General features: G+C 40.6%; 1 protein-coding gene across 3 annotated transcripts in view; it reads right to left on the bottom strand.

Annotated features, from left to right (window-relative positions):
* The window catches only part of LOC139406274 (death-associated protein kinase 2b), an 84,979-nt gene that overhangs the window by 23,408 nt on the left and 35,518 nt on the right, over nt 1–26,053 (bottom strand). For all 3 annotated transcript variants that reach the window (XR_011633971.1, XR_011633972.1, XM_071148729.1), the window contains exon 3: nt 5,151–5,372. Coding sequence is in view for 1 of the 3 variants with exons in the window: in XM_071148729.1 (XP_071004830.1) it covers nt 5,151–5,372 (222 nt within the window). In the remaining 2 variants the exon portion in view is untranslated. The remainder of the gene's footprint in view (nt 1–5,150; nt 5,373–26,053) is intronic.

The raw sequence follows: 26,053 nt of genomic DNA, 5'->3' as shown, positions 1-26,053 counted from the left end.
TAGTAGTAGTAGTAGTAGTAGTAATGGTAGTAGTAGTAGTAGTAGTACTGGTAGTGGTAGTAGTAGTAGTAATCGTAGTAATGGTAGTAGTAGTATTAGTAATTGTAGTAGTAGTACTGGTGGTTGTAGTAATGGTATTAATGGTAGTAGTAGTAGTATTAGTAATGGTAGTAGTAGTACTGGTAGTGGTAGTAATGGTAGTAGTAGTAGTGGTAGTAGTAGTAGTAGTAGTAGTAATGGTAGTAGTAGTACTGGTAGTGGTAGTAATGGTAGTGGTAGTGGTATTAGTAATGGTAGTGGTAGTAGTATTAGTAATGGTAGTAGTAGTAGTAGTAGTAATAGTAGTACTGTTAGTAGTATCAAATCAAATCAAAGATCAAATCAAATCAAATGTATTTATATAGCCCTTCGTACATCAGCTGATATCTCAAAGTGCTGTACAGAAACCCAGCCTAAAACCCCAAACAGCAAGCAATGCAGGTGTAGAAGCACGGTGGCTAGGAAAAACTCCCTAGAAAGGCCATAGTAGTGGTAGTAGTATTAGTAATGGTAGTAATGGTAGTAGTAGTAATGGTAATGGTACTATATCTATTGTTTTTTGTTGTTGTTGTGTGATTTGGATTAATCCCCTCTACCACAAGGAACCCCACTAATCTACTGACGGAACGCAAGAGGTGGCTATTAACAGACCTCCATCCTATGCTAGCTTGCTACCGATGGCCCGGCTAGCTGTCTAAATCGCCGTGACCCCCAACCAACCTCTCTACTCACTGGACCCTTTTGATCACTCGACTAAGCATGCCTCTCCTTAATGTCAATATGCCTTGTCCATTGCTGTTCTGGTTAGTGTTTATTGGCTTATTTCACTGTAGAGCCTCTAGTCCTGCTCACTATACCTTATCCAACCTATTAGTTCCACCACCCACACATGCAATGACATCTCCTGGTTTCAATGATGTTTCTAGAGACAATATCTCTCTCTTCATCACTCAATACCTAGGTTTACCTCCACTGTATTCACATCCTACCATACCTTTGTCTGTATATTATACCGTGATGCTATTTTATCGCCCTCAGAAACCTCCTTTTACTCTCTGTTCCAGATGTTCTAAACAACCAATTCTTATTGCTTTTAGCCGTACCCTTATTCTACTCCTCTTCTGTTCCTCTGGCGATGTAGAGGTGAATCCAGGCCCTGCAGTGCCTAGCTCCACTACTATTCCCCAGGCGCTCTCTTTTGATGACTTCTGCAACCGTAATAGCCTTGGTTTCATGCATGTTAACATTAGAAGCCTCCTCCCTAAGTGTGTTCTATTCACTGCTTTAGCACACTCTGCCAACCCGGATGTTCTGTGTGTCAGCTGTGTCTGAATCCTGGTTTAGGAAGACCACCAAAAATTCTGAAATTTTAATCCCAAACTACAACATTTTCAGACAAGATAGAACTGCCAAAGGGGGCGGTGTTGCAATCTACTGCAAAGATAGCCTGCAGAGTTCTGTCCTACTATCCAGGTCTGTACCCAAACAATTTGAACTTCTACTTTTAAAAATCCACCTCTCTAAAAACAAGTCTCTCACCGTTGCCGCCTGCTATAGACCACCCTCTGCCCCCAGCTGTGCTCTGGACACCATATGTGAACTGATTGCCCCCCATCTATCTTCAGAGCTCGTGCTGCTAGGCGACCTAAACTGGAACATGCTTAACACCCCAGCCATCCTACAATCTAAACTTGATGCCCTCAATCTCACACAAATTATCAATGAACCTACCAGGTACCTCCCCAAAGCCTTAAACACGGGCACCCTCATAGAGATGATCCTAACCAACTTGCCCTCTAAATACACCTCTGCTGTCTTCAACCAAGATCTCAGCGATCACTGCCTCATTGCCTGCATCCGTAATGGGTCAGCGGTCAAACGACCTCCACTCATCACTGTCAAACGCTCCCTGAAACACTTCAGCGAGCAGGCCTTTCTAATCGACCTGGCCGGGGTATCCTGGAAGGATATTGATCTCATCCCGTCAGTAGAGGATGCCTGGATATTTTGTTTAAATGCCTTCCTAACCATCTTAAATAAACATTCCCCATTCAAGAAATGTAGAACCAGGAACAGATATAGCCCTTGGTTCTCCCCAGACCTGACTGCCCTTAACCAACACAAAAACATCCTATGGCGTTCTGCATTAGCATCGAACAGCCCCCGTGATATGCAGCTGTTCAGGGAAGCTAGAAACCATTATACACAGGCAGTTAGAAAAGCCAAGCTTTTTCAAGCAGAAATTTGCTTCCTGCAACACTAACTCAAAAAAGTTCTGGGACACTGTAAAGTCCATGGAGAATAAGAACACCTCCTCCCAGCTGCCCACTGCACTGAAGATAGGAAACACTGTCACCACTGATAAATCCACCATAATTGAGAATTTCAATAAGCATTTTTCTACGGCTGGCCATGCTTTCCACCTGGCTACTCCTACCCCGGTCAACAGCACTGCACCCCCCACAGCAACTCGCCCAAGCCTTCCCCATTTCTCCTTCTCCCAAATCCGTTCAGCTGATGTTCTGAAAGAGCTGCAAAATCTGGACCCCTACAAATCAGCCGGGCTAGACAATCTGGACACTTTCTTTCTAAAATGATCTGCCGAAATTGTTGCCACTTGCCTACCTGGTTAAATAAAGGTGAAATAAATAAATACAAATTAGTAATGGTAGTGGTAGTAGTATTAGTAATTCTAGTAGTAGTACTGGTAGTGGTAGTAATGGTAGTAATGGTAGTAGTAGTATTAGTAATGGTAGTAGTAGTACTGGTAGTAGTAGTAATAGTAGTAATGGTAGTGGTAGTAGTAGTAATAGTAGTAATGGTAGTAGTAGTAGTATTAGTAATGGTAGTAGTAGCAGTAGTACTGGTAGTAATGGTAGTAATGGTAGTGGTAGCAGTAGTAATAGTAATAGTAGTAATGGTAGTGGTAGTAGTAGTAATGGTAGTAGTATAGTAGTAGTATTAGTAATGGTAGTAGTAGTAGTAGTAGTAGTACTGGTAGTGGTAGTAATGGTAGTACACGTACGATCCCCAGTTATCGGCCCCCTTACTATTTTGTTCAATCACAAGATATATTAGTTTCATTTTGTTCAAAAAAGAGACACCAACCTCAAATCTGAAGTGTTTACTTGATGGTTTCTCTAGACCTTCCGGTAAAAATAATTGTTTTTAAAATGACTTGCCTGAAATTCGTTAGGTAAAAAGTTGGATATTAAATTGTGTGGTCTGTTGCGCAGTCCAATTTTACAATATACAGCCTGTCCCACAAAATGTGTAAATATTTTGTTTTTCTTTTTAAACTCTCACAACTTAACTTACATAAATTGCATTGGAAATCGGTGGTCAGTTAGCTAGAAGGGTGTCTTTAGTTGCAAAACTTACCATTATTTCCCAGCCCATTTAAATGTTGAGGCTAGAGGTGATTTAGTAACTAACCGATTGAGTCTGTTATGGGAAGTCGGATGCTGGGGGAAAATGTAGCTATTCCTCATGTTGTTAATTTTCTCTCTGCATTGTTGGGAAGGACCTGTAAGCATTTCACTGTTAGTCTACACCTGTTGTTTACGAAGGATGTGACAAATTCAATTTTGATTTAGACAGCTGATAACACCATGGACATCACATCCTCTGTTAGACAGGGCCAGCTGATATTACCATGGACAAAACATCCTCTCTAGATTTTATCACACTAATGTCTGCTCTTCTCTAACAGATTGTACTCTCACAGGCTGGACTCTCACAGGCTGGACTCTCACAGGCTGGACTCTCACAGGCTGGACTCTCACAGGCTGGACATACGCAGGCTGGACTCTCACAGGCTGGACTCTCACAGGCTGGACTCTCACAGGCTGGACTCTCACAGACTGGACTCTCACAGGCTGGACTCTCACAGGCTGGACTCTCACAGGCTGGACTCTCACAGACTGGGCTCTCACAGACTGGACTCTCACAGACTGGACTCTCAGGTGTTAGAGATATATAAGTTTAATAGATGGTCTATATACTGTCTATCCAGTTTAATAGATGGTCTATATACTGTCTATCCAGTCTAATAGATGGTCTATATACTGTATATCCAGTCTAATAGATGGTCTATAGACTGTATATCCAGTCTAATAGATTATATATACACATCCAGTCTAATAGATTATATATATACATCCAGTCTAATAGATGGTCTATATATACATCCAGTCTAATAGATTATATATATACATCCAGTCTAATAGATTATATATATACATCCAGTCTAATAGATGGTCTATATACTGTCTATCCAGTCTAATAGATTATATATATATACATCCAGTCTAATAGATTATATATATACATCCAGTCTAATAGATTATATATATACATCCAGTCTAATAGATTATATATATATATATATATATACATCCAGTCTAATATATTATATATATACAAACAGTCTAATAGATGGTCTATATACTGTCTATCCAGTCTAATAGATTATATATATACATCCAGTCTAATAGATTATATATATACATCCAGTCTAATATATGGTCTATATACTGTCTATCCAGTCTAATAGATGGTCTATATACTGTCTATCCAGTCTAATAGATTATATATATACATCCAGTCTAATAGATGGTCTAATAGTCTAATAGACATTGAGTGGCTGCTGCCAACATACTGACTCAACTCCAGCCACTTTAATAATGGAAACATTGATGTAAAAATGTATCACTAGCCACTTTAAACAATGCCCCTTAATATAATGTTTACATACCCTACATTACTCATCTCATATGTATATACTGTACTCGATACCATCTACTGCATCTTGCCTATGCCGTTCTGTACCATCACTCATTCATATATCTTTATGTACATCTTTATCTCTTTGCACTTGTGTGTATAAGGTAGTTGTTGTGGAATTGTTAGGTTAGATTACTCGTTGGTTATTACTGCATTGTCGGAACTAGAAGCACAAGCATTTCGCTACACTCGCATTAACATCTGCTAACCATGTGTATGTGACAAATAAAATTTGATTTGATTTGAAAGAGTGGAATGTAATGGCTGAACAGCAACCAGACTGTCTGGATGGATGCTTGCGTGCGTGCGTGTCCCTCTTCACTCACAGTTCCAGTATGAGCACCACGTCAGTGCGGGTCTCGTAGACATCATGCAACGCTACAATGTTGGGATGTGTGATCAGCTGTAGGATGTCCACCTCTCTCTCTATGTCTTCCCTCCTCACTCCCCTCCTACTGGCCCGGCTCTGACACTTCTTCACAAACTTGGCAGCATACTCCAGACCCGAGCACTTGTCCCGGACACGCTTCACGATGGCAAACTGGCCACTGAGGATGCAAAGAGCACACAAAGAGGATGACATTGGATCAAATTGACGACGAAGGATGCAGAGAACACACAAAAAGGTACATTTGAAAATATAAATCTCTGACATAGCACACAGAGGATGATATCATCTCTGACCTCATCCAATAGACTGGGAATGTCTGGGGAATTTGGGACTGACATGGTTGAACAACAGTTAGAGTCTGATGGTTGAACAACAGTCTGATGGTTGAACAACAGTTACAGTCTGATGGTTGAACAACAGTCTGATGGTTGAACAACAGTTAGAGTCTGATGGTTGAACAACAGTCTGATGGTTGAACAACAGTCTGATGGTTGAACAACAGTTAGTCTGATTGTTGAACAACAGTTACAGTCTGATGAGCTGAGCAACGTGATCAGATCAGAGCTGTAGCAACGTGATCAGATCAGAGCTGTAGCAACGTGATCAGATCAGAGCTGTAGCAACGTGATCAGATCAGAGCTGTAGCAACTAGAGATCTGTAGCAACATGATCAGATCAGAGCTGTAGCAACGTGATAAGATCAGAGCTGTAGCAACTAGAGATCTGTAGCAACGTGACCAGATCAGAGCTGTAGCAACTAGAGATCTGTAGCAACGTGACCAGATCAGAGCTGTAGCAACTAGAGATCTGTAGCAACGTGATCAGATCAGAGCTGTAGCAACGTGACCAGATCAGAGCTATAGCAACGTGATCAGATCAGAGCTGTAACAACGTGATCAGATCAGAGCTGTAACAACGTGATCAGATCAGAGCTGTAGCAACGTGATCAGATCAGATCTGTAGCAACGTGATCAGATCAGAGATGTAGCAGCGTGATCATATCAGAGCTGTAGCAACTAGAGATCTGTAGCAACATGATCAGATCAGAGCTGTAGCAACGTGATAAGATCAGAGCTGTAGCAACTAGAGATCTGTAGCAACGTGACCAGATCAGAGATGTAGAAACTAGAGATCTGTAGCAACGTGACCAGATCAGAGCTGTAGCAACGTGACCAGATCAGAGCTGTAGCAACGTGATCATTTTAGAGCTGTAACAACGTGATCAGATCAGAGCTGTAGCAACGTGACCAGATCAGAGCTATAGCAACGTGATCAGATCAGAGCTGTAGCAATGTGACCAGATCAGAGCTATAGCAACGTGATCAGATCAGAGCTGTAACAACGTGATCAGATCAGAGCTGTAGCAACGTGATCAGATCAGATCTGTAGCAACGTGACCAGATCAGAGCTATAGCAACGTGATCAGATCAGAGCTGTAACAACGTGATCAGATCAGAGCTGTAGCAACGTGATCAGATCAGAGCTGAAGCAACGTGATCAGATCAGAGCTGTAACAACTAGAGATCTGTAGCAACGTGATCAGATCAGAGCTGTAGCAGCGTGATCAGATCAGAGCTGTAGCAAAGTGATCAGATCAGAGCTGTAACAACTAGAGATCTGTAGCAACGTGACCAGATCAGAGCTGTAGCAACGTGATCAGATCAGAGCTGTAGCAACTAGAGATCTGTAGCAACGTGATCAGATCAGAGCTGTAGCAACGTGATCAGATCAGAGATGTAGCAAAGTGATCAGATCAGAGCTGTAACAACTAGAGATCTGTAGCAACGTGACCAGATCAGAGCTGTAGCAACGTGACCAGATCAGAGCTGTAGCAACGTGACCAGATCAGAGCTGTAGCAACGTGATCAGATCAGAGCTGTAACAACGTGATCAGATCAGAGCTGTAACAACGTTATCAGATCAGAGCTGTAGCAACGTGATCAGATCAGAGCTGTAGCAACATGATCAGATCAGAGCTGTAGCAACGTGATCAGTTTAGAGCTGTAGCAACGTGATCAGATCAGAGCTGTAACAACTAGAGATCTGTAACAACGTGACCAGATCAGAGCTGTAGAACCTAGATATCTGTAGCAACGTGATCAGATCAGAGCTGTAGCAACGTGATCAGATCAGAGCTGTAGCAACGTGATCAGATCAGAGCCGAAGCAACTAGAGATCTGTAGCAACGTGATCAGATCAGAGCTGTAGCAACGTGATCAGATCAGAGCTGTAGCAACGTGATCAGATCAGAGCTGTAGCAACGTGATCAGATCAGAGCTGAAGCAACTAGAGATCTGTACCAGTCTGCTTCATGCCAAGCCACTTTCCCATCTTACCTAACTAACTAAGTTGCTGGCAGAGTGCAGCTTCCTGCCTCTCTAACTCTCCCAGTAAGCCATGGGGCACCACAACGGGATATTCAGGGGGACAATTTCACCTTAAGCAAAGATGACCGCTTTCCCTGCTCGGCTGCTAACTACTTATGACGATAAAAGAACACAGACTTTGAGTTTGGGAGGAAGTCCAAAGCTTGGCTTGTGTCAGATGGGAGCAGAGTACAGCCAGAGAACTATTCTCCCACTCCATCAAATGTTCTGCCAAATATCTGAACCACCCCTCGTACTCCCAAATCTCCAGAAGAGGTCACAACAGAGGTGTTTCCCAAAGCTCCTACAACAGACTTATTGTTCTCGCATGTGTGGTTGTAAAGGGTTCCAGGACATAGCTACCACAACTGAAATCATCAGCTTCTTTATTGAACGTTCGGATTTACTGATTGTGTCTAGGATTTTTACAACAGGGCTCATTTACAAAACGAGACCTGGGTCTCAATATGACTTCCTGGTAAATAAAGGTTAAATAAAAAGTTTACCTAACATGGACCTAATTACTGGGCATCAGTGCAAGAGACTGTGGTTCACGTAGAATGTGTAAACGTGTCCCCATTGACAGGGTAGATTACAACACAGCAGCAATAAAGGACAGACTGAATTTCCCATCACATAGCCTAACACAGCTGGTATGTTCACGGAAGAAAGAGGAGGTTTAACATGTTCCCTAGTGATGTTTACAGGGTAAACACAACGTATGACGTCTCTGTCAGGGTATGATGACACCGTATTCTGTTGCGTTGAGAAAGTTATCATCCTGACACTGACGGCCTGCTATCAAAGCTGATTAATCCTGCTGGCTGCTGCCACTCCTGTCCTGCTTGCATCATGCCTGCTGGCTGCTGCCACTCCTGTCCTGCTTGCATCATGCCTGCTGGCTGCTGCCACTCCTGTCCTGCTTGAAAGATGCCTGCTGGCTGCTGGCACTCCTGTCCTGCTTGCATCATGCCTGCTGCCACTCCTGACCTGCTTGCATCATGCCTGCTGGCTGCTGCCACTCCTGTCCTGCTTGAAAGATGCCTGCTGGCTGCTGCCACTCCTGTCCTGCTTGAAAGATGCCTGCTGGCTGCTGCCACTCCTGTCCTGCTTGCATCATGCCTGCTGCAGTGTCCTGTCCTGTCCTGCTTGCATCATGCCTGCTGCAGTGTCCTCTCCTGTCCTGATTGCATCATGCCTGCTGCAGTGTCCTCTCCTGTCCTGATTGCATCATGCCTGCCGCAGTGTCCTCTCCTGTCCTGCTTGCATCATGCCTGCTGCAGTGTCCTCTCCTGTCCTGCTTGCATCCTGCCTGCTGCAGTGTCCTGTCCTGCTTGCATCATGCCTGATGCAGTGTCCTCTCCTGCTTGCATCATGCCTGCTCCATAATGGCCAGTCACTCTGTAATGTACCACAGGGGCCTGTGTTAGGCCTGCTCACGCCATGTACTTCCATGTTACACAAGATATAGCTCAGTCTTAACTCTCTAGTGATCTGCAACCAAGTTAAATACAGGCTATTATTCATATTATCAGCCCGATAAGGACTTTGACGAGCTGGTTAAGCCTGACACGGAACCCAAACCGGTTGCGAGTGTGCACCATCGTGCATACATGTATTTTGTCCCCCCACACCAAACGCGATCACGACACGCAGGTTAAAATATCTAAACAAACTCGGAACCAATTACATTAATTTGTGGACAGGTCGAAAGTCATTAAACATGTATGGCAATTTAGCTAGTTAGCTTGTACTTGCTAGCTAATTTGTCCTGGGATATAAACATTGAGTTGTTATTTTACCTGAAATGTACAAGGTCCTCTACTCCGACAATTAATCCACACATAAAACGGCCAACCGAATCGTTTCTAGTCATCTCTCCTCCTTCCAGGCTTTTTCATCGTTTAACTTATATGGTGATAGCATCTACACTTTCATTGTATTACAACTACCGGTAAACAGTTCGTCTTTAGGTCACCCACGTGGGTATAACCAATGAGGAGATGGCACGTGGGTACCTGCAACTATAAACCAATGAGGAGATGGGAGAGGCAGAACTTTCAGCGCGATCTGCGTCAGAAATATGAGTGACTTCTATTTTAGCCCTTGGCATCGCAGACGCTCGTTGACGCGCGCGAGCAGTGTGGGTGCATTAATTGAATAACATGGATTTGCGACGCTCGCGCACGCGACGTGTCCGGTCTGGTCATCATGTCCTTGTCCCTGACTGCTTCATAATTAAACCTGTCCCCCGACAGTGACAGGGTTCCACGGGTCCCTAGTGTCATAAACTTTCCACGTTGGACAACTTGCAGCACTGTGTTACCTCTCTTTGACAGTAATGAAGGGTTACAAGAAGAGATCTTCATTGAACAATGTTGAAACTGGTAAAGTTGATGTAATACATTATACGGAAGAAAAATGAATCACTCAGGACCACACCTCTCCAGTCCACCCTCACCGTTTAGCCAATGAAAAGAGAGATGTGATATAGTGTAACTGTCTCAGTCTCTGTATAGTGTTTCAGTCTCTGTATAGTGTCTCAGTCTCTGTATAGTGTATCAGTCTCTGTATAGTGTCTCAGTCTCTGTATAGTGTATCAGTCTCTGTATAGTGTATCAGTCTCTGTATAGTGTATCAGTCTCTGTATAGAGTATTAGTCTCTGTATAGTGTATCAGTCTCTGTAAAGTGTATCAGTCTCTGTATAGTGTATCAGTCTCTGTATAGTGTATCAGTCTCTGTATAGTGTATCAGTCTCTGTATAGTGTCTCAGTCTCTATATAGTGTATCAGTCTCTGTATAGTGTATCAGTCTCTGTATAGTGTATCAGTCTCTGTAAAGTGTATCAGTCTCTGTATAGTGTCTCAGTCTCTGTATAGTGTATCAGTCTCTGTATAGTGTATCAGTCTCTGTATAGAGTATTAGTCTCTGTATAGTGTCTCAGTCTCTGTATAGTATCACTGTATCAGTCTCTGTATAGTGTATCAGTCTCTGTATAGTGTATCAGTCTCTGTATAGTGTATAAGTCTCTGTATAGTGTCTCAGTCTCTGTATAGTATCACTGTATCAGTCTCTATATAGTGTATCAGTCTCTGTATAGTGTATCAGTCGCTGTATAGTGTATCAGTCTCTGTAAAGTGTATCAGTCTCTGTATAGTGTCTCAGTCTCTGTATAGTGTATCAGTCTCTGTATAGTGTATCAGTCTCTGTATAGAGTATTAGTCTCTGTATAGTGTCTCAGTCTCTGTATAGTATCACTGTCTCAGTCTCTGTATAGTGTATCAGTCTCTGTATAGTGTATCAGTCTCTGTATAGAGTATTAGTCTCTGTATAGTGTCTCAGTCTCTGTATAGTATCACTGTATCAGTCTCTATATAGTGTATCAGTCTCTGTATAGTGTATCAGTCGCTGTATAGTGTATCAGTCTCTGTAAAGTGTATCAGTCTCTGTATAGTGTATCAGTCTCTGTATAGTGTATCAGTCTCTGTATTGTGTCACTGTATCCGTCTCTGTATAGTGTCTCAGTCTGTGTATAGTGTATCAGTCTCTGTATAGTGTATCAGTCTCTGTATAGTGTATCAGTCTCTGTATTGTGTCACTGTATCAGTCTCTGTATAGTGTCTCAGTCTGTGTATAGTGTATCAGTCTCTGTATAGTGTCTCAGTCTCTGTATAGTGTATAAGTCTCTGTGTAGTGTCTCAGTCTCTGTATCGTGTCACTGTATCAGTATCTGTATAGTGTATCAGTCTCTGTAGAGTGTCTCAGTCTCTGTATAGTGTATCAGTCTCTGTATAGTGTATCAGTCTCTGTATAGTGTATCAGTCTCTGTAAAGTGTCTCAGTCTCTGTATAGTGTCACTGTATCAGTCTCTGTATAGTGTCTCAGTCTCTGTATAGTGTATCAGTCTCTGTATAGTGTATCAGTCTCTCTGTATAGTGTATCAGTCTCTGTATAGTGCCTCAGTCTCTGTATAGTGTCTCAGTCTCTATATAGTGTATCAGTCTCTGTATAGTGTGTCAGTCTCTGTATAGTGTATCAGTCTCTGTATAGTGTATCAGTCTCTGTATAGTGTATCAGTCTCTGTATAGTGTATCAGACTCTGTATTGTGTCACTGTATCAGTCTCTGTATAGTGTCTCAGTCTGTGTATAGTGTATTAGTCTCTGTATAGTGTATCAGTCTCTGTATAGTGTATCAGTCTCTGTATAGTGTCTCAGTCTCTGTATAGTGTCTCAGTCTCTATATAGTGTATCAGTCTCTGTATAGTGTATCAGTCTCTGTATAGTGTATCAGTCTCTGTATAGTGTATCAGTCTCTGTATTGTGTATCAGTCTCTGTATAGTGTATCAGTCTCTGTATTGTGTCACTGTATCAGTCTCTGTATAGTGTCTCAGTCTGTGTATAGTGTATCAGTCTCTGTATAGTGTATCAGTCTCTGTATAGTGTATCAGTCTCTGTATAGTGTATCAGTCTCTGTATAGTGTCTCAGTCTCTATATAGTGTATCAGTCTCTGTATAGTGTCTCAGTCTCTGTATAGTGTATACGTCTCTGTGTAGTGTCTCAGTCTCTGTATCGTGTCACTGTATCAGTATCTGTATAGTGTATCAGTCTCTGTAGAGTGTCTCAGTCTCTGTATAGTGTATCAGTCTCTGTATAGTGTATCAGTCTCTGTATAGTGTATCAGTCTCTGTAAAGTGTCTCAGTCTCTGTATAGTGTCACTGTATCAGTCTCTGTATAGTGTCTCAGTCTCTGTATAGTGTATCAGTCTCTGTATAGTGTATCAGTCTCTCTGTATAGTGTATCAGTCTCTGTATAGTGCCTCAGTCTCTGTATAGTGTCTCAGTCTCTATATAGTGTATCAGTCTCTGTATAGTGTATCAGTCTCTGTATAGTGTATCAGTCTCTGTATAGTGTCTCAGTCTCTGTATAGTGTATCAGTCTCTGTATAGTGTATCAGTCTCTGTATAGTGTCACTGTATCAGGCTCTGTATAGTGTCTCAGTCTCTGTATAGTGTATCAGTCTCTGTATAGTGTATCAGTCTCTGTAAAGTGTATCAGTCTCTGTATAGTGGCTCAGTCTCTGTATAGTGTATCAGTCTCTGTATAGTGTATCAGTCTCTGTATAGAGTATTAGTCTCTGTATAGTGTCTCAGTCTCTGTATAGTATCACTGTATCAGTCTCTGTATAGTGTATCAGTCTCTGTATAGTGTATCAGTCTCTGTATAGAGTATTAGTCTCTGTATAGTGTCTCAGTCTCTGTATAGTATCACTGTATCAGTCTCTATATAGTGTATCAGTCTCTGTATAGTGTATCAGTCGCTGTATAGTGTATCAGTCTCTGTAAAGTGTATCAGTCTCTGTATAGTGTATCAGTCTCTGTATAGTGTATCAGTCTCTGTATTGTGTCACTGTATCAGTCTCTGTATAGTGTCTCAGTCTGTGTATAGTGTATCAGTCTCTGTATAGTGTATCAGTCTCTGTATAGTGTATCAGTCTCTGTATTGTGTCACTGTATCAGTCTCTGTATAGTGTCTCAGTCTGTGTATAGTGTATCAGTCTCTGTATAGTGTCTCAGTCTCTGTATAGTGTATAAGTCTCTGTGTAGTGTCTCAGTCTCTGTATCGTGTCACTGTATCAGTATCTGTATAGTGTATCAGTCTCTGTAGAGTGTCTCAGTCTCTGTATAGTGTATCAGTCTCTGTATAGTGTATCAGTCTCTGTATAGTGTATCAGTCTCTGTAAAGTGTCTCAGTCTCTGTATAGTGTCACTGTATCAGTCTCTGTATAGTGTCTCAGTCTCTGTATAGTGTATCAGTCTCTGTATAGTGTATCAGTCTCTCTGTATAGTGTATCAGTCTCTGTATAGTGCCTCAGTCTCTGTATAGTGTCTCAGTCTCTATATAGTGTATCAGTCTCTGTATAGTGTGTCAGTCTCTGTATAGTGTATCAGTCTCTGTATAGTGTATCAGTCTCTGTATAGTGTATCAGTCTCTGTATAGTGTATCAGACTCTGTATTGTGTCACTGTATCAGTCTCTGTAAAGTGTCTCAGTCTGTGTATAGTGTATCAGTCTCTGTATAGTGTATCAGTCTCTGTATAGTGTATCAGTCTCTGTATAGTGTCTCAGTCTCTGTATAGTGTCTCAGTCTCTATATAGTGTATCAGTCTCTGTATAGTGTATCAGTCTCTGTATAGTGTATCAGTCTCTGTATTGTGTATCAGTCTCTGTATAGTGTATCAGTCTCTGTATTGTGTCACTGTATCAGTCTCTGTATAGTGTCTCAGTCTGTGTATAGTGTATCAGTCTCTGTATAGTGTATCAGTCTCTGTATAGTGTATCAGTCTCTGTATAGTGTATCAGTCTCTCTGTATAGTGTATCAGTCTCTGTATAGTGCCTCAGTCTCTGTATAGTGTCTCAGTCTCTATATAGTGTATCAGTCTCTGTATAGTGTATCAGTCTCTGTATAGTGTATCAGTCTCTGTATAGTGTCTCAGTCTCTGTATAGTGTATCAGTCTCTGTATAGTGTATCAGTCTCTGTATAGTGTCACTGTATCAGGCTCTGTATAGTGTCTCAGTCTCTGTATAGTGTCTCAGTCTCTGTAGAGTTTCTCAGTCTCTGTATAGTGTATCAGTCTCTGTATAGTGTATCAGTCTCTGTATAGTGTATCAGTCACTGTATAGTGTATAAGTCTCTGTATAGTGTCTCAGTCTCTGTATAGTGTCACTGTCTCAGTCTCTGTATAGTGTCTCAGTCTCAGTCTCTGTATAGTGTCTCAGTCTCTGTATAGTGTCTCAGTCTCTGTATAGTGTCACTGTCTCAGTCTCTGTATAGTGTCTCAGTCTCTGTATAGTGTATCAGTCTCTGTATAGTGTATCAGTATCTGTATAGTGTATCAGTCTCTGTATAGTGTATCAGTCTCTGTATAATGTCTCAGTCTCTGTATAGTGTCACTGTCTCAGTCTCTATATAGTGTATCAGTCTCTGTATAGTGTCTCAGTCTCTGTATAGTGTATCAATCTCTGTATAGTGTCTCAGTCTCTGTATAGTGTCTCAGTCTCTGTATAGTGTCTCAGTCTCTGTATAGTGTCACTGTATCAGTCTCTGTATAGTGCCTCAGTCTCTGTATAGTGTATCAGTCTCTGTGTAGTGTATCAGTCTCTGTATAGTGTATCAGTCACTGTATGGTGTATCAGTCTCTGTATAGTGTCTCAGTCTCTGTATAGTGTCACTGTCTCAGTCGCTGTATAGTGTCTCAGTCTCTGTATAGTGTATCAGTCTCTGTATAGTGTATCCGTCTCTCTGTATAGTGTATCAGTCTCTGTATAGAGTATTAGTCTCTGTATAGTGTCTCAGTCTCTGTATAGTATCACTGTATCAGTCTCTGTATAGTGTATCAGTCTCTGTATAGTGTATCAGTCTCTGTATAGTGTATAAGTCTCTGCATAGTGTCTCAGTCTCTATATAGTGTATCAGTCTCTGTATAGTGTATCAGTCGCTGTATAGTGTATCAGTCTCTGTAAAGTGTATCAGTCTCTGTATAGTGTATCAGTCTCTGTATAGTGTATCAGTCTCTGTATTGTGTCACTGTATCAGTCTCTGTATAGTGTCTCAGTCTGTGTATAGTGTATCAGTCTCTGTATAGTGTATCAGTCTCTGTATAGTGTATCAGTCTCTGTATTGTGTCACTGAATCAGTCTCTGTATAGTGTATCAGTCTCTGTATAGTGTATCAGTCCCTGTATTGTGTCTCAGTCTCTGTATAGTGTATCAGTCTCTGTATAGTGTATCAGTCTCTGTATAGTGTCACTGTATCAGGCTCTGTATAGTGTCTCAGTCTCTGTATAGTGTCTCAGTCTCTGTAGAGTTTCTCAGTCTCTGTATAGTGTATCAGTCTCTGTATAGTGTATCAGTCTCTGTATAGTGTATCAGTCACTGTATAGTGTATAAGTCTCTGTATAGTGTCTCAGTCTCTGTATAGTGTCACTGTCTCAGTCTCTGTATAGTGTCTCAGTCTCAGTCTCTGTATAGTGTCTCAGTCTCTGTATAGTGTCTCAGTCTCTGTATAGTGTCACTGTCTCAGTCTCTGTATAGTGTCTCAGTCTCTGTATTGTGTCACTGTATCAGTCTCTGTATAGTGTCTCAGTCTGTGTATAGTGTATCAGTCTCTGTATAGTGTCTCAGTCTCTGTATAGTGTATAAGTCTCTGTGTAGTGTCTCAGTCTCTGTATCGTGTCACTGTATCAGTATCTGTATAGTGTATCAGTCTCTGTAGAGTGTCTCAGTCTCTGTATAGTGTATCAGTCTCTGTATAGTGTATCAGTCTCTGTATAGTGTATCAGTCTCTGTAAATTGTCTCAGTCTCTGTATAGTGTCACTGTATCAGTCTCTGTATAGTGTCTCAGTCTCTGTATAGTGTATCAGTCTCTGTATAGTGTATCAGTCTCTCTGTATAGTGTATCAGTCTCTGTATAGTGCCTCAGTCTCTGTATAGTGTCTCAGTCTCTATATAGTGTATCAGTCTCTGTATAGTGTATCAGTCTCTGTATAGTGTATCAGTCTCTGTATAGTGTCTCAGTCTCTATATAGTGTATCAGTCTCTGTATAGTGTCTCAGTCTCTGTATAGTGTATACGTCTCTGTGTAGTGTCTCAGTCTCTGTATCGTGTCACTGTATCAGTATCTGTATAGTGTATCAGTCTCTGTAGAGTGTCTCAGTCTCTGTATAGTGTATCAGTCTCTGTATAGTGTATCAGTCTCTGTATAGTGTATCAGTCTCTGTAAAGTGTCTCAGTCTCTGTATAGTGTCACTGTATCAGTCTCTGTATAGTGTCTCAGTCTCTGTATAGTGTATCAGTCTCTGTATAGTGTATCAGTCTCTCTGTATAGTGTATCAGTCTCTGTATAGTGCCTCAGTCTCTGTATAGTGTCTCAGTCTCTATATAGTGTATCAGTCTCTGTATAGTGTATCAGTCTCTGTATAGTGTATCAGTCTCTGTATAGTGTCTCAGTCTCTGTATAGTGTATCAGTCTCTGTATAGTGTATCAGTCTCTGTATAGTGTCACTGTATCAGGCTCTGTATAGTGTCTCAGTCTCTGTATAGTGTCTCAGTCTCTGTAGAGTTTCTCAGTCTCTGTATAGTGTATCAGTCTCTGTATAGTGTATCAGTCTCTGTATAGTGTATCAGTCACTGTATAGTGTATAAGTCTCTGTATAGTGTCTCAGTCTCTGTATAGTGTCACTGTCTCAGTCTCTGTATAGTGTCTCAGTCTCAGTCTCTGTATAGTGTCTCAGTCTCTGTATAGTGTCTCAGTCTCTGTATAGTGTCACTGTCTCAGTCTCTGTATAGTGTCTCAGTCTCTGTATAGTGTATCAGTCTCTGTATAGTGTATCAGTATCTGTATAGTGTATCAGTCTCTGTATAGTGTATCAGTCTCTGTATAATGTCTCAGTCTCTGTATAGTGTCACTGTCTCAGTCTCTATATAGTGTATCAGTCTCTGTATAGTGTCTCAGTCTCTGTATAGTGTATCAATCTCTGTATAGTGTCTCAGTCTCTGTATAGTGTCTCAGTCTCTGTATAGTGTCTCAGTCTCTGTATAGTGTCACTGTATCAGTCTCTGTATAGTGCCTCAGTCTCTGTATAGTGTATCAGTCTCTGTGTAGTGTATCAGTCTCTGTATAGTGTATCAGTCACTGTATGGTGTATCAGTCTCTGTATAGTGTCTCAGTCTCTGTATAGTGTCACTGTCTCAGTCGCTGTATAGTGTCTCAGTCTCTGTATAGTGTATCAGTCTCTGTATAGTGTATCCGTCTCTCTGTATAGTGTATCAGTCTCTGTATAGAGTATTAGTCTCTGTATAGTGTCTCAGTCTCTGTATAGTATCACTGTATCAGTCTCTGTATAGTGTATCAGTCTCTGTATAGTGTATCAGTCTCTGTATAGTGTATAAGTCTCTGCATAGTGTCTCAGTCTCTATATAGTGTATCAGTCTCTGTATAGTGTATCAGTCGCTGTATAGTGTATCAGTCTCTGTAAAGTGTATCAGTCTCTGTATAGTGTATCAGTCTCTGTATAGTGTATCAGTCTCTGTATTGTGTCACTGTATCAGTCTCTGTATAGTGTCTCAGTCTGTGTATAGTGTATCAGTCTCTGTATAGTGTATCAGTCTCTGTATAGTGTATCAGTCTCTGTATTGTGTCACTGAATCAGTCTCTGTATAGTGTATCAGTCTCTGTATAGTGTATCAGTCCCTGTATTGTGTCTCAGTCTCTGTATAGTGTATCAGTCTCTGTATAGTGTATCAGTCTCTGTATAGTGTCACTGTATCAGGCTCTGTATAGTGTCTCAGTCTCTGTATAGTGTCTCAGTCTCTGTAGAGTTTCTCAGTCTCTGTATAGTGTATCAGTCTCTGTATAGTGTATCAGTCTCTGTATAGTGTATCAGTCACTGTATAGTGTATAAGTCTCTGTATAGTGTCTCAGTCTCTGTATAGTGTCACTGTCTCAGTCTCTGTATAGTGTCTCAGTCTCAGTCTCTGTATAGTGTCTCAGTCTCTGTATAGTGTCTCAGTCTCTGTATAGTGTCACTGTCTCAGTCTCTGTATAGTGTCTCAGTCTCTGTATTGTGTCACTGTATCAGTCTCTGTATAGTGTCTCAGTCTGTGTATAGTGTATCAGTCTCTGTATAGTGTCTCAGTCTCTGTATAGTGTATAAGTCTCTGTGTAGTGTCTCAGTCTCTGTATCGTGTCACTGTATCAGTATCTGTATAGTGTATCAGTCTCTGTAGAGTGTCTCAGTCTCTGTATAGTGTATCAGTCTCTGTATAGTGTATCAGTCTCTGTATAGTGTATCAGTCTCTGTAAATTGTCTCAGTCTCTGTATAGTGTCACTGTATCAGTCTCTGTATAGTGTCTCAGTCTCTGTATAGTGTATCAGTCTCTGTATAGTGTATCAGTCTCTCTGTATAGTGTATCAGTCTCTGTATAGTGCCTCAGTCTCTGTATAGTGTCTCAGTCTCTATATAGTGTATCAGTCTCTGTATAGTGTGTCAGTCTCTGTATAGTGTATCAGTCTCTGTATAGTGTATCAGTCTCTGTATAGTGTATCAGTCTCTGTATAGTGTAACAGACTCTGTATTGTGTCACTGTATCAGTCTCTGTATAGTGTCTCAGTCTGTATATAGTGTATCAGTCTCTGTATAGTGTATCAGTCTCTGTATAGTGTATCAGTCTCTGTATAGTGTCTCAGTCTCTGTATAGTGTCTCAGTCTCTATATAGTGTATCAGTCTCTGTATAGTGTATCAGTCTCTGTATAGTGTATCAGTCTCTGTATAGTGTATCAGTCTCTGTATAGTGTATCAGTCTCTGTATTGTGTATCAGTCTCTGTATAGTGTATCAATCTCTGTATTGTGTCACTGTATCAGTCTCTGTATAGTGTCTCAGTCTGTGTATAGTGTATCAGTCTCTGTATAGTGTATCAGTCTCTGTATAGTGTATCAGTCTCTGTATAGTGTATCAGTCTCTGTATAGTGTCTCAGTCTCTATATAGTGTATCAGTCTCTGTATAGTGTCTCAGTCTCTGTATAGTGTATACGTCTCTGTGTAGTGTCTCAGTCTCTGTATCGTGTCACTGTATCAGTATCTGTATAGTGTATCAGTCTCTGTAGAGTGTCTCAGTCTCTGTATAGTGTATCAGTCTCTGTATAGTGTATCAGTCTCTGTATAGTGTATCAGTCTCTGTAAAGTGTCTCAGTCTCTGTATAGTGTCACTGTATCAGTCTCTGTATAGTGTCTCAGTCTCTGTATAGTGTATCAGTCTCTGTATAGTGTATCAGTCTCTCTGTATACTGTATCAGTCTCTGTATAGTGCCTCAGTCTCTGTATAGTGTCTCAGTCTCTATATAGTGTATCAGTCTCTGTATAGTGTATCAGTCTCTGTATAGTGTATCAGTCTCTGTATAGTGTCTCAGTCTCTGTATAGTGTATCAGTCTCTGTATAGTGTATCAGTCTCTGTGTAGTGTCACTGTATCAGGCTCTGTATAGTGTCTCAGTCTCTGTATAGTGTATCAGTCTCTGTATAGTGTATCAGTCTCTGTAAAGTGTATCAGTCTCTGTATAGTGTCTCAGTCTCTGTATAGTGTATCAGTCTCTGTATAGTGTATCAGTCTCTGTATAGAGTATTAGTCTCTGTATAGTGTCTCAGTCTCTGTATAGTATCACTGTATCAGTCTCTGTATAGTGTATCAGTCTCTGTATAGTGTATCATTCTCTGTATAGAGTATTAGTCTCTGTATAGTGTCTCAGTCTCTGTATAGTATCACTGTATCAGTCTCTATATAGTGTATCAGTCTCTGTATAGTGTATCAGTCGCTGTATAGTGTATCAGTCTCTGTAAAGTGTATCAGTCTCTGTATAGTGTATCAGTCTCTGTATAGTGTATCAGTCTCTGTATTGTGTCACTGTATCAGTCTCTGTATAGTGTCTCAGTCTGTGTATAGTGTATCAGTCTCTGTATAGTGTATCAGTCTCTGTATAGTGTATCAGTCTCTGTATTGTGTCACTGTATCAGTCTCTGTATAGTGTCTCAGTCTGTGTATAGTGTATCAGTCTCTGTATAGTGTCTCAGTCTCTGTATAGTGTATAAGTCTCTGTGTAGTGTCTCAGTCTCTGTATCGTGTCACTGTATCAGTATCTGTATAGTGTATCAGTCTCTGTAGAGTGTCTCAGTCTCTGTATAGTGTATCAGTCTCTGTATAGTGTATCAGTCTCTGTATAGTGTATCAGTCTCTGTAAAGTGTCTCAGTCTCTGTATAGTGTCACTGTATCAGTCTCTGTATAGTGTCTCAGTCTCTGTATAGTGTATCAGTCTCTGTATAGTGTATCAGTCTCTCTGTATAGTGTATCAGTCTCTGTATAGTGCCTCAGTCTCTGTATAGTGTCTCAGTCTCTATATAGTGTATCAGTCTCTGTATAGTGTGTCAGTCTCTGTATAGTGTATCAGTCTCTGTATAGTGTATCAGTCTCTGTATAGTGTATCAGTCTCTGTATAGTGTATCAGACTCTGTATTGTGTCACTGTATCAGTCTCTGTATAGTGTCTCAGTCTGTGTATAGTGTATCAGTCTCTGTATAGTGTATCAGTCTCTGTATAGTGTATCAGTCTCTGTATAGTGTCTCAGTCTCTGTATAGTGTCTCAGTCTCTATATAGTGTATCAGTCTCTGTATAGTGTATCAGTCTCTGTATAGTGTATCAGTCTCTGTATAGTGTATCAGTCTCTGTATTGTGTATCAGTCTCTGTATAGTGTATCAGTCTCTGTATTGTGTCACTGTATCAGTCTCTGTATAGTGTCTCAGTCTGTGTATAGTGTATCAGTCTCTGTATAGTGTATCAGTCTCTGTATAGTGTATCAGTCTCTGTATAGTGTCTCAGTCTCTGTATAGTGTATCAGTCTCTGTATAGTGTATCAGTCTCTCTGTATAGTGTATCAGTCTCTGTATAGTGCCTCAGTCTCTGTATAGTGTCTCAGTCTCTATATAGTGTATCAGTCTCTGTATAGTGTATCAGTCTCTGTATAGTGTATCAGTCTCTGTATAGTGTCTCAGTCTCTGTATAGTGTATCAGTCTCTGTATAGTGTATCAGTCTCTGTATAGTGTCACTGTATCAGGCTCTGTATAGTGTCTCAGTCTCTGTATAGTGTCTCAGTCTCTGTAGAGTTTCTCAGTCTCTGTATAGTGTATCAGTCTCTGTATAGTGTATCAGTCTCTGTATAGTGTATCAGTCACTGTATAGTGTATAAGTCTCTGTATAGTGTCTCAGTCTCTGTATAGTGTCACTGTCTCAGTCTCTGTATAGTGTCTCAGTCTCAGTCTCTGTATAGTGTCTCAGTCTCTGTATAGTGTCTCAGTCTCTGTATAGTGTCACTGTCTCAGTCTCTGTATAGTGTCTCAGTCTCTGTATAGTGTATCAGTCTCTGTATAGTGTATCAGTATCTGTATAGTGTATCAGTCTCTGTATAGTGTATCAGTCTCTGTATAATGTCTCAGTCTCTGTATAGTGTCACTGTCTCAGTCTCTATATAGTGTATCAGTCTCTGTATAGTGTCTCAGTCTCTGTATACTGTATCAATCTCTGTATAGTGTCTCAGTCTCTGTATAGTGTCTCAGTCTCTGTATAGTGTCTCAGTCTCTGTATAGTGTCACTGTATCAGTCTCTGTATAGTGCCTCAGTCTCTGTATAGTGTATCAGTCTCTGTGTAGTGTATCAGTCTCTGTATAGTGTATCAGTCACTGTATAGTGTATCAGTCTCTGTATAGTGTCTCAGTCTCTGTATAGTGTCACTGTCTCAGTCTCTGTATAGTGTCTCAGTCTCTGTATAGTGTATCAGTCTCTGTATAGTGTATCCGTCTCTCTGTATAGTGTATCAGTCTCTGTATAGAGTATTAGTCTCTGTATAGTGTCTCAGTCTCTGTATAGTATCACTGTATCAGTCTCTGTATAGTGTATCAGTCTCTGTATAGTGTATCAGTCTCTGTATAGTGTATAAGTCTCTGCATAGTGTCTCAGTCTCTATATAGTGTATCAGTCTCTGTATAGTGTATCAGTCGCTGTATAGTGTATCAGTCTCTGTAAAGTGTATCAGTCTCTGTATAGTGTATCAGTCTCTGTATAGTGTATCAGTCTCTGTATTGTGTCACTGTATCAGTCTCTGTATAGTGTCTCAGTCTGTGTATAGTGTATCAGTCTCTGTATAGTGTATCAGTCTCTGTATAGTGTATCAGTCTCTGTATTGTGTCACTGAATCAGTCTCTGTATAGTGTATCAGTCTCTGTATAGTGTATCAGTCTCTGTATAATGTATCAGTCTCTGTATAGTGTATCAGTCTCTGTATAGTGTATCAGACTCTGTATTGTGTCACTGTATCAGTCTCTGTATAGTGTATCAGTCTGTGTATAGTGTATCAGTCTCTGTATAGTGTATCAGTCTCTGTATAGTGTATCAGTCTCTGTATAGTGTATCAGTCTCTGTATAGTGTCTCAGTCTCTGTATAGTGTCTCAGTCTCTATATAGTGTATCAGTCTCTGTATAGTGTATCAGTCTCTGTATAGTGTATCAGTCTCTGTATAGTGTATCAGTCTCTGTATTGTGTATCAGTCTCTGTATAGTGTATCAGTCTCTGTATTGTGTCACTGTATCAGTCTCTGTATAGTGTCTCAGTCTGTGTATAGTGTATCAGTCTCTGTATAGTGTATCAGTCTCTGTATAGTGTATCAGTCTCTGTATAGTGTATCAGTCTCTGTATAGTGTCTCAGTCTCTATATAGTGTATCAGTCTCTGTATAGTGTCTCAGTCTCTGTATAGTGTATAAGTCTCTGTGTAGTGTCTCAGTCTCTGTATCGTGTCACTGTATCAGTATCTGTATAGTGTATCAGTCTCTGTAGAGTGTCTCAGTCTCTGTATAGTTTATCAGTCTCTGTATAGTGTATCAGTCTTTGTATAGTGTATCAGTCTCTGTAAAGTGTCTCAGTCTCTGTATAGTGTCACTGTATCAGTCTCTGTATAGTGTCTCAGTCTCTGTATAGTGTATCAGTCTCTCTGTATAGTGTATCAGTCTCTGTATAGTGCCTCAGTCTCTGTATAGTGCCTCAGTCTCTATATAGTGTGTCAGTCTCTGTATAGTGTATCAGTCTCTGTATAGTGTATCAGTCTCTGTATAGTGTATCAGTCTCTGTATTGTGTCTCAGTCTCTGTATAGTGTATCAGTCTCTGTATAGTGTATCAGTCTCTGTATAGTGTCACTGTATCAGGCTCTGTATAGTGTCTCAGTCTCTGTATAGTGTCTCAGTCTCTGTAGAGTTTCTCAGTCTCTGTATAGTGTATCAGTCTCTGTATAGTGTATCAGTCTCTGTATAGTGTATCAGTCACTGTATAGTGTATAAGTCTCTGTATAGTGTCTCAGTCTCTGTATAGTGTCACTGTCTCAGTCTCTGTATAGTGTCTCAGTCTCAGTCTCTGTATAGTGTCTCAGTCTCTGTATAGTGTCTCAGTCTCTGTATAGTGTCACTGTCTCAGTCTCTGTATAGTGTCTCAGTCTCTGTATTGTGTCACTGTATCAGTCTCTGTATAGTGTCTCAGTCTGTGTATAGTGTATCAGTCTCTGTATAGTGTCTCAGTCTCTGTATAGTGTATAAGTCTCTGTGTAGTGTCTCAGTCTCTGTATCGTGTCACTGTATCAGTATCTGTATAGTGTATCAGTCTCTGTAGAGTGTCTCAGTCTCTGTATAGTGTATCAGTCTCTGTATAGTGTATCAGTCTCTGTATAGTGTATCAGTCTCTGTAAATTGTCTCAGTCTCTGTATAGTGTCACTGTATCAGTCTCTGTATAGTGTCTCAGTCTCTGTATAGTGTATCAGTCTCTGTATAGTGTATCAGTCTCTCTGTATAGTGTATCAGTCTCTGTATAGTGCCTCAGTCTCTGTATAGTGTCTCAGTCTCTATATAGTGTATCAGTCTCTGTATAGTGTGTCAGTCTCTGTATAGTGTATCAGTCTCTGTATAGTGTATCAGTCTCTGTATAGTGTATCAGTCTCTGTATAGTGTATCAGACTCTGTATTGTGTCACTGTATCAGTCTCTGTATAGTGTCTCAGTCTGTGTATAGTGTATCAGTCTCTGTATAGTGTATCAGTCTCTGTATAGTGTATCAGTCTCTGTATAGTGTCTCAGTCTCTGTATAGTGTCTCAGTCTCTATATAGTGTATCAGTCTCTGTATAGTGTATCAGTCTCTGTATAGTGTATCAGTCTCTGTATTGTGTATCAGTCTCTGTATAGTGTATCAGTCTCTGTATTGTGTCACTGTATCAGTCTCTGTATAGTGTCTCAGTCTGTGTATAGTGTATCAGTCTCTGTATAGTGTATCAGTCTCTGTATAGTGTATCAGTCTCTGTATAGTGTATCAGTCTCTGTATAGTGTCTCAGTCTCTATATAGTGTATCAGTCTCTGTATAGTGTCTCAGTCTCTGTATAGTGTCACTGTATCAGTATCTGTATAGTGTATCAGTCTCTGTAGAGTGTCTCAGTCTCTGTATAGTGTATCAGTCTCTGTATAGTGTATCAGTCTCTGTATAGTGTATCAGTCTCTGTAAAGTGTCTCAGTCTCTGTATAGTGTCACTGTATCAGTCTCTGTATGTCTCAGTCTCTGTATAGTGTATCAGTCTCTGTATAGTGTATCAGTCTCTCTGTATAGTGTATCAGTCTCTGTATAGTGCCTCAGTCTCTGTATAGTGTCTCAGTCTCTATATAGTGTATCAGTCTCTGTATAGTGTATCAGTCTCTGTATAGTGTATCAGTCTCTGTATAGTGTCTCAGTCTCTGTATAGTGTATCAGTCTCTGTATAGTGTATCAGTCTCTGTATAGTGTCACTGTATCAGGCTCTGTATAGTTTCTCAGTCTCTGTATAGTGTCTCAGTCTCTGTAGAGTTTCTCAGTCTCTGTATAGTGTATCAGTCTCTGTATAGTGTATCAGTCTCTGTATAGTGTATCAGTCACTGTATAGTGTATAAGTCTCTGTATAGTGTCACTGTCTCAGTCTCTGTATAGTGTCTCAGTCTCAGTCTCTGTATAGTGTCTCAGTCTCTGTATAGTGTCTCAGTCTCTGTATAGTGTCACTGTCTCAGTCTCTGTATAGTGTCTCAGTCTCTGTATAGTGTATCAGTCTCTGTATAGTGTATCAGTATCTGTATAGTGTATCAGTCTCTGTATAGTGTATCAGTCTCTGTATAATGTCTCAGTCTCTGTATAGTGTCACTGTCTCAGTCTCTATATAGTGTATCAGTCTCTGTATAGTGTCTCAGTCTCTGTATAGTGTATCAATCTCTGTATAGTGTCTCAGTCTCTGTATAGTGTCTCAGTCTCTGTATAGTGTCTCAGTCTCTGTATAGTGTCACTGTATCAGTCTCTGTATAGTGCCTCAGTCTCTGTATAGTGTATCAATCTCTGTGTAGTGTATCAGTCTCTGTATAGTGTATCAGTCACTGTATAGTGTATCAGTCTCTGTATAGTGTCTCAGTCTCTGTATAGTGTCACTGTCTCAGTCTCTGTATAGTGTCTCAGTCTCTGTATAGTGTATCAGTCTCTGTATAGTGTATCCGTCTCTCTGTATAGTGTATCAGTCTCTGTATAGAGTATTAGTCTCTGTATAGTGTCTCAGTCTCTGTATAGTATCACTGTGTCAGTCTCTGTATAGTGTATCAGTCTCTGTATAGTGTATCAGTCTCTGTATAGTGTATAAGTCTCTGCATAGTGTCTCAGTCTCTATATAGTGTATCAGTCTCTGTAAAGTGTATCAGTCTCTGTATAGTGTATCAGTCTCTGTATAGTGTATCAGTCTCTGTATTGTGTCACTGTATCAGTCTCTGTATAGTGTCTCAGTCTGTGTATAGTGTATCAGTCTCTGTATAGTGT

The sequence above is a fragment of the Oncorhynchus clarkii genome, chromosome 4, assembly GCF_045791955.1.
Source record: "Oncorhynchus clarkii lewisi isolate Uvic-CL-2024 chromosome 4, UVic_Ocla_1.0, whole genome shotgun sequence".
Classification (NCBI taxonomy): Eukaryota; Metazoa; Chordata; class Actinopteri; order Salmoniformes; family Salmonidae; genus Oncorhynchus; species Oncorhynchus clarkii.
Note: the sequence above shows the minus strand (reverse complement) of the source record. Positions and strands in the feature narration are given on the sequence as shown.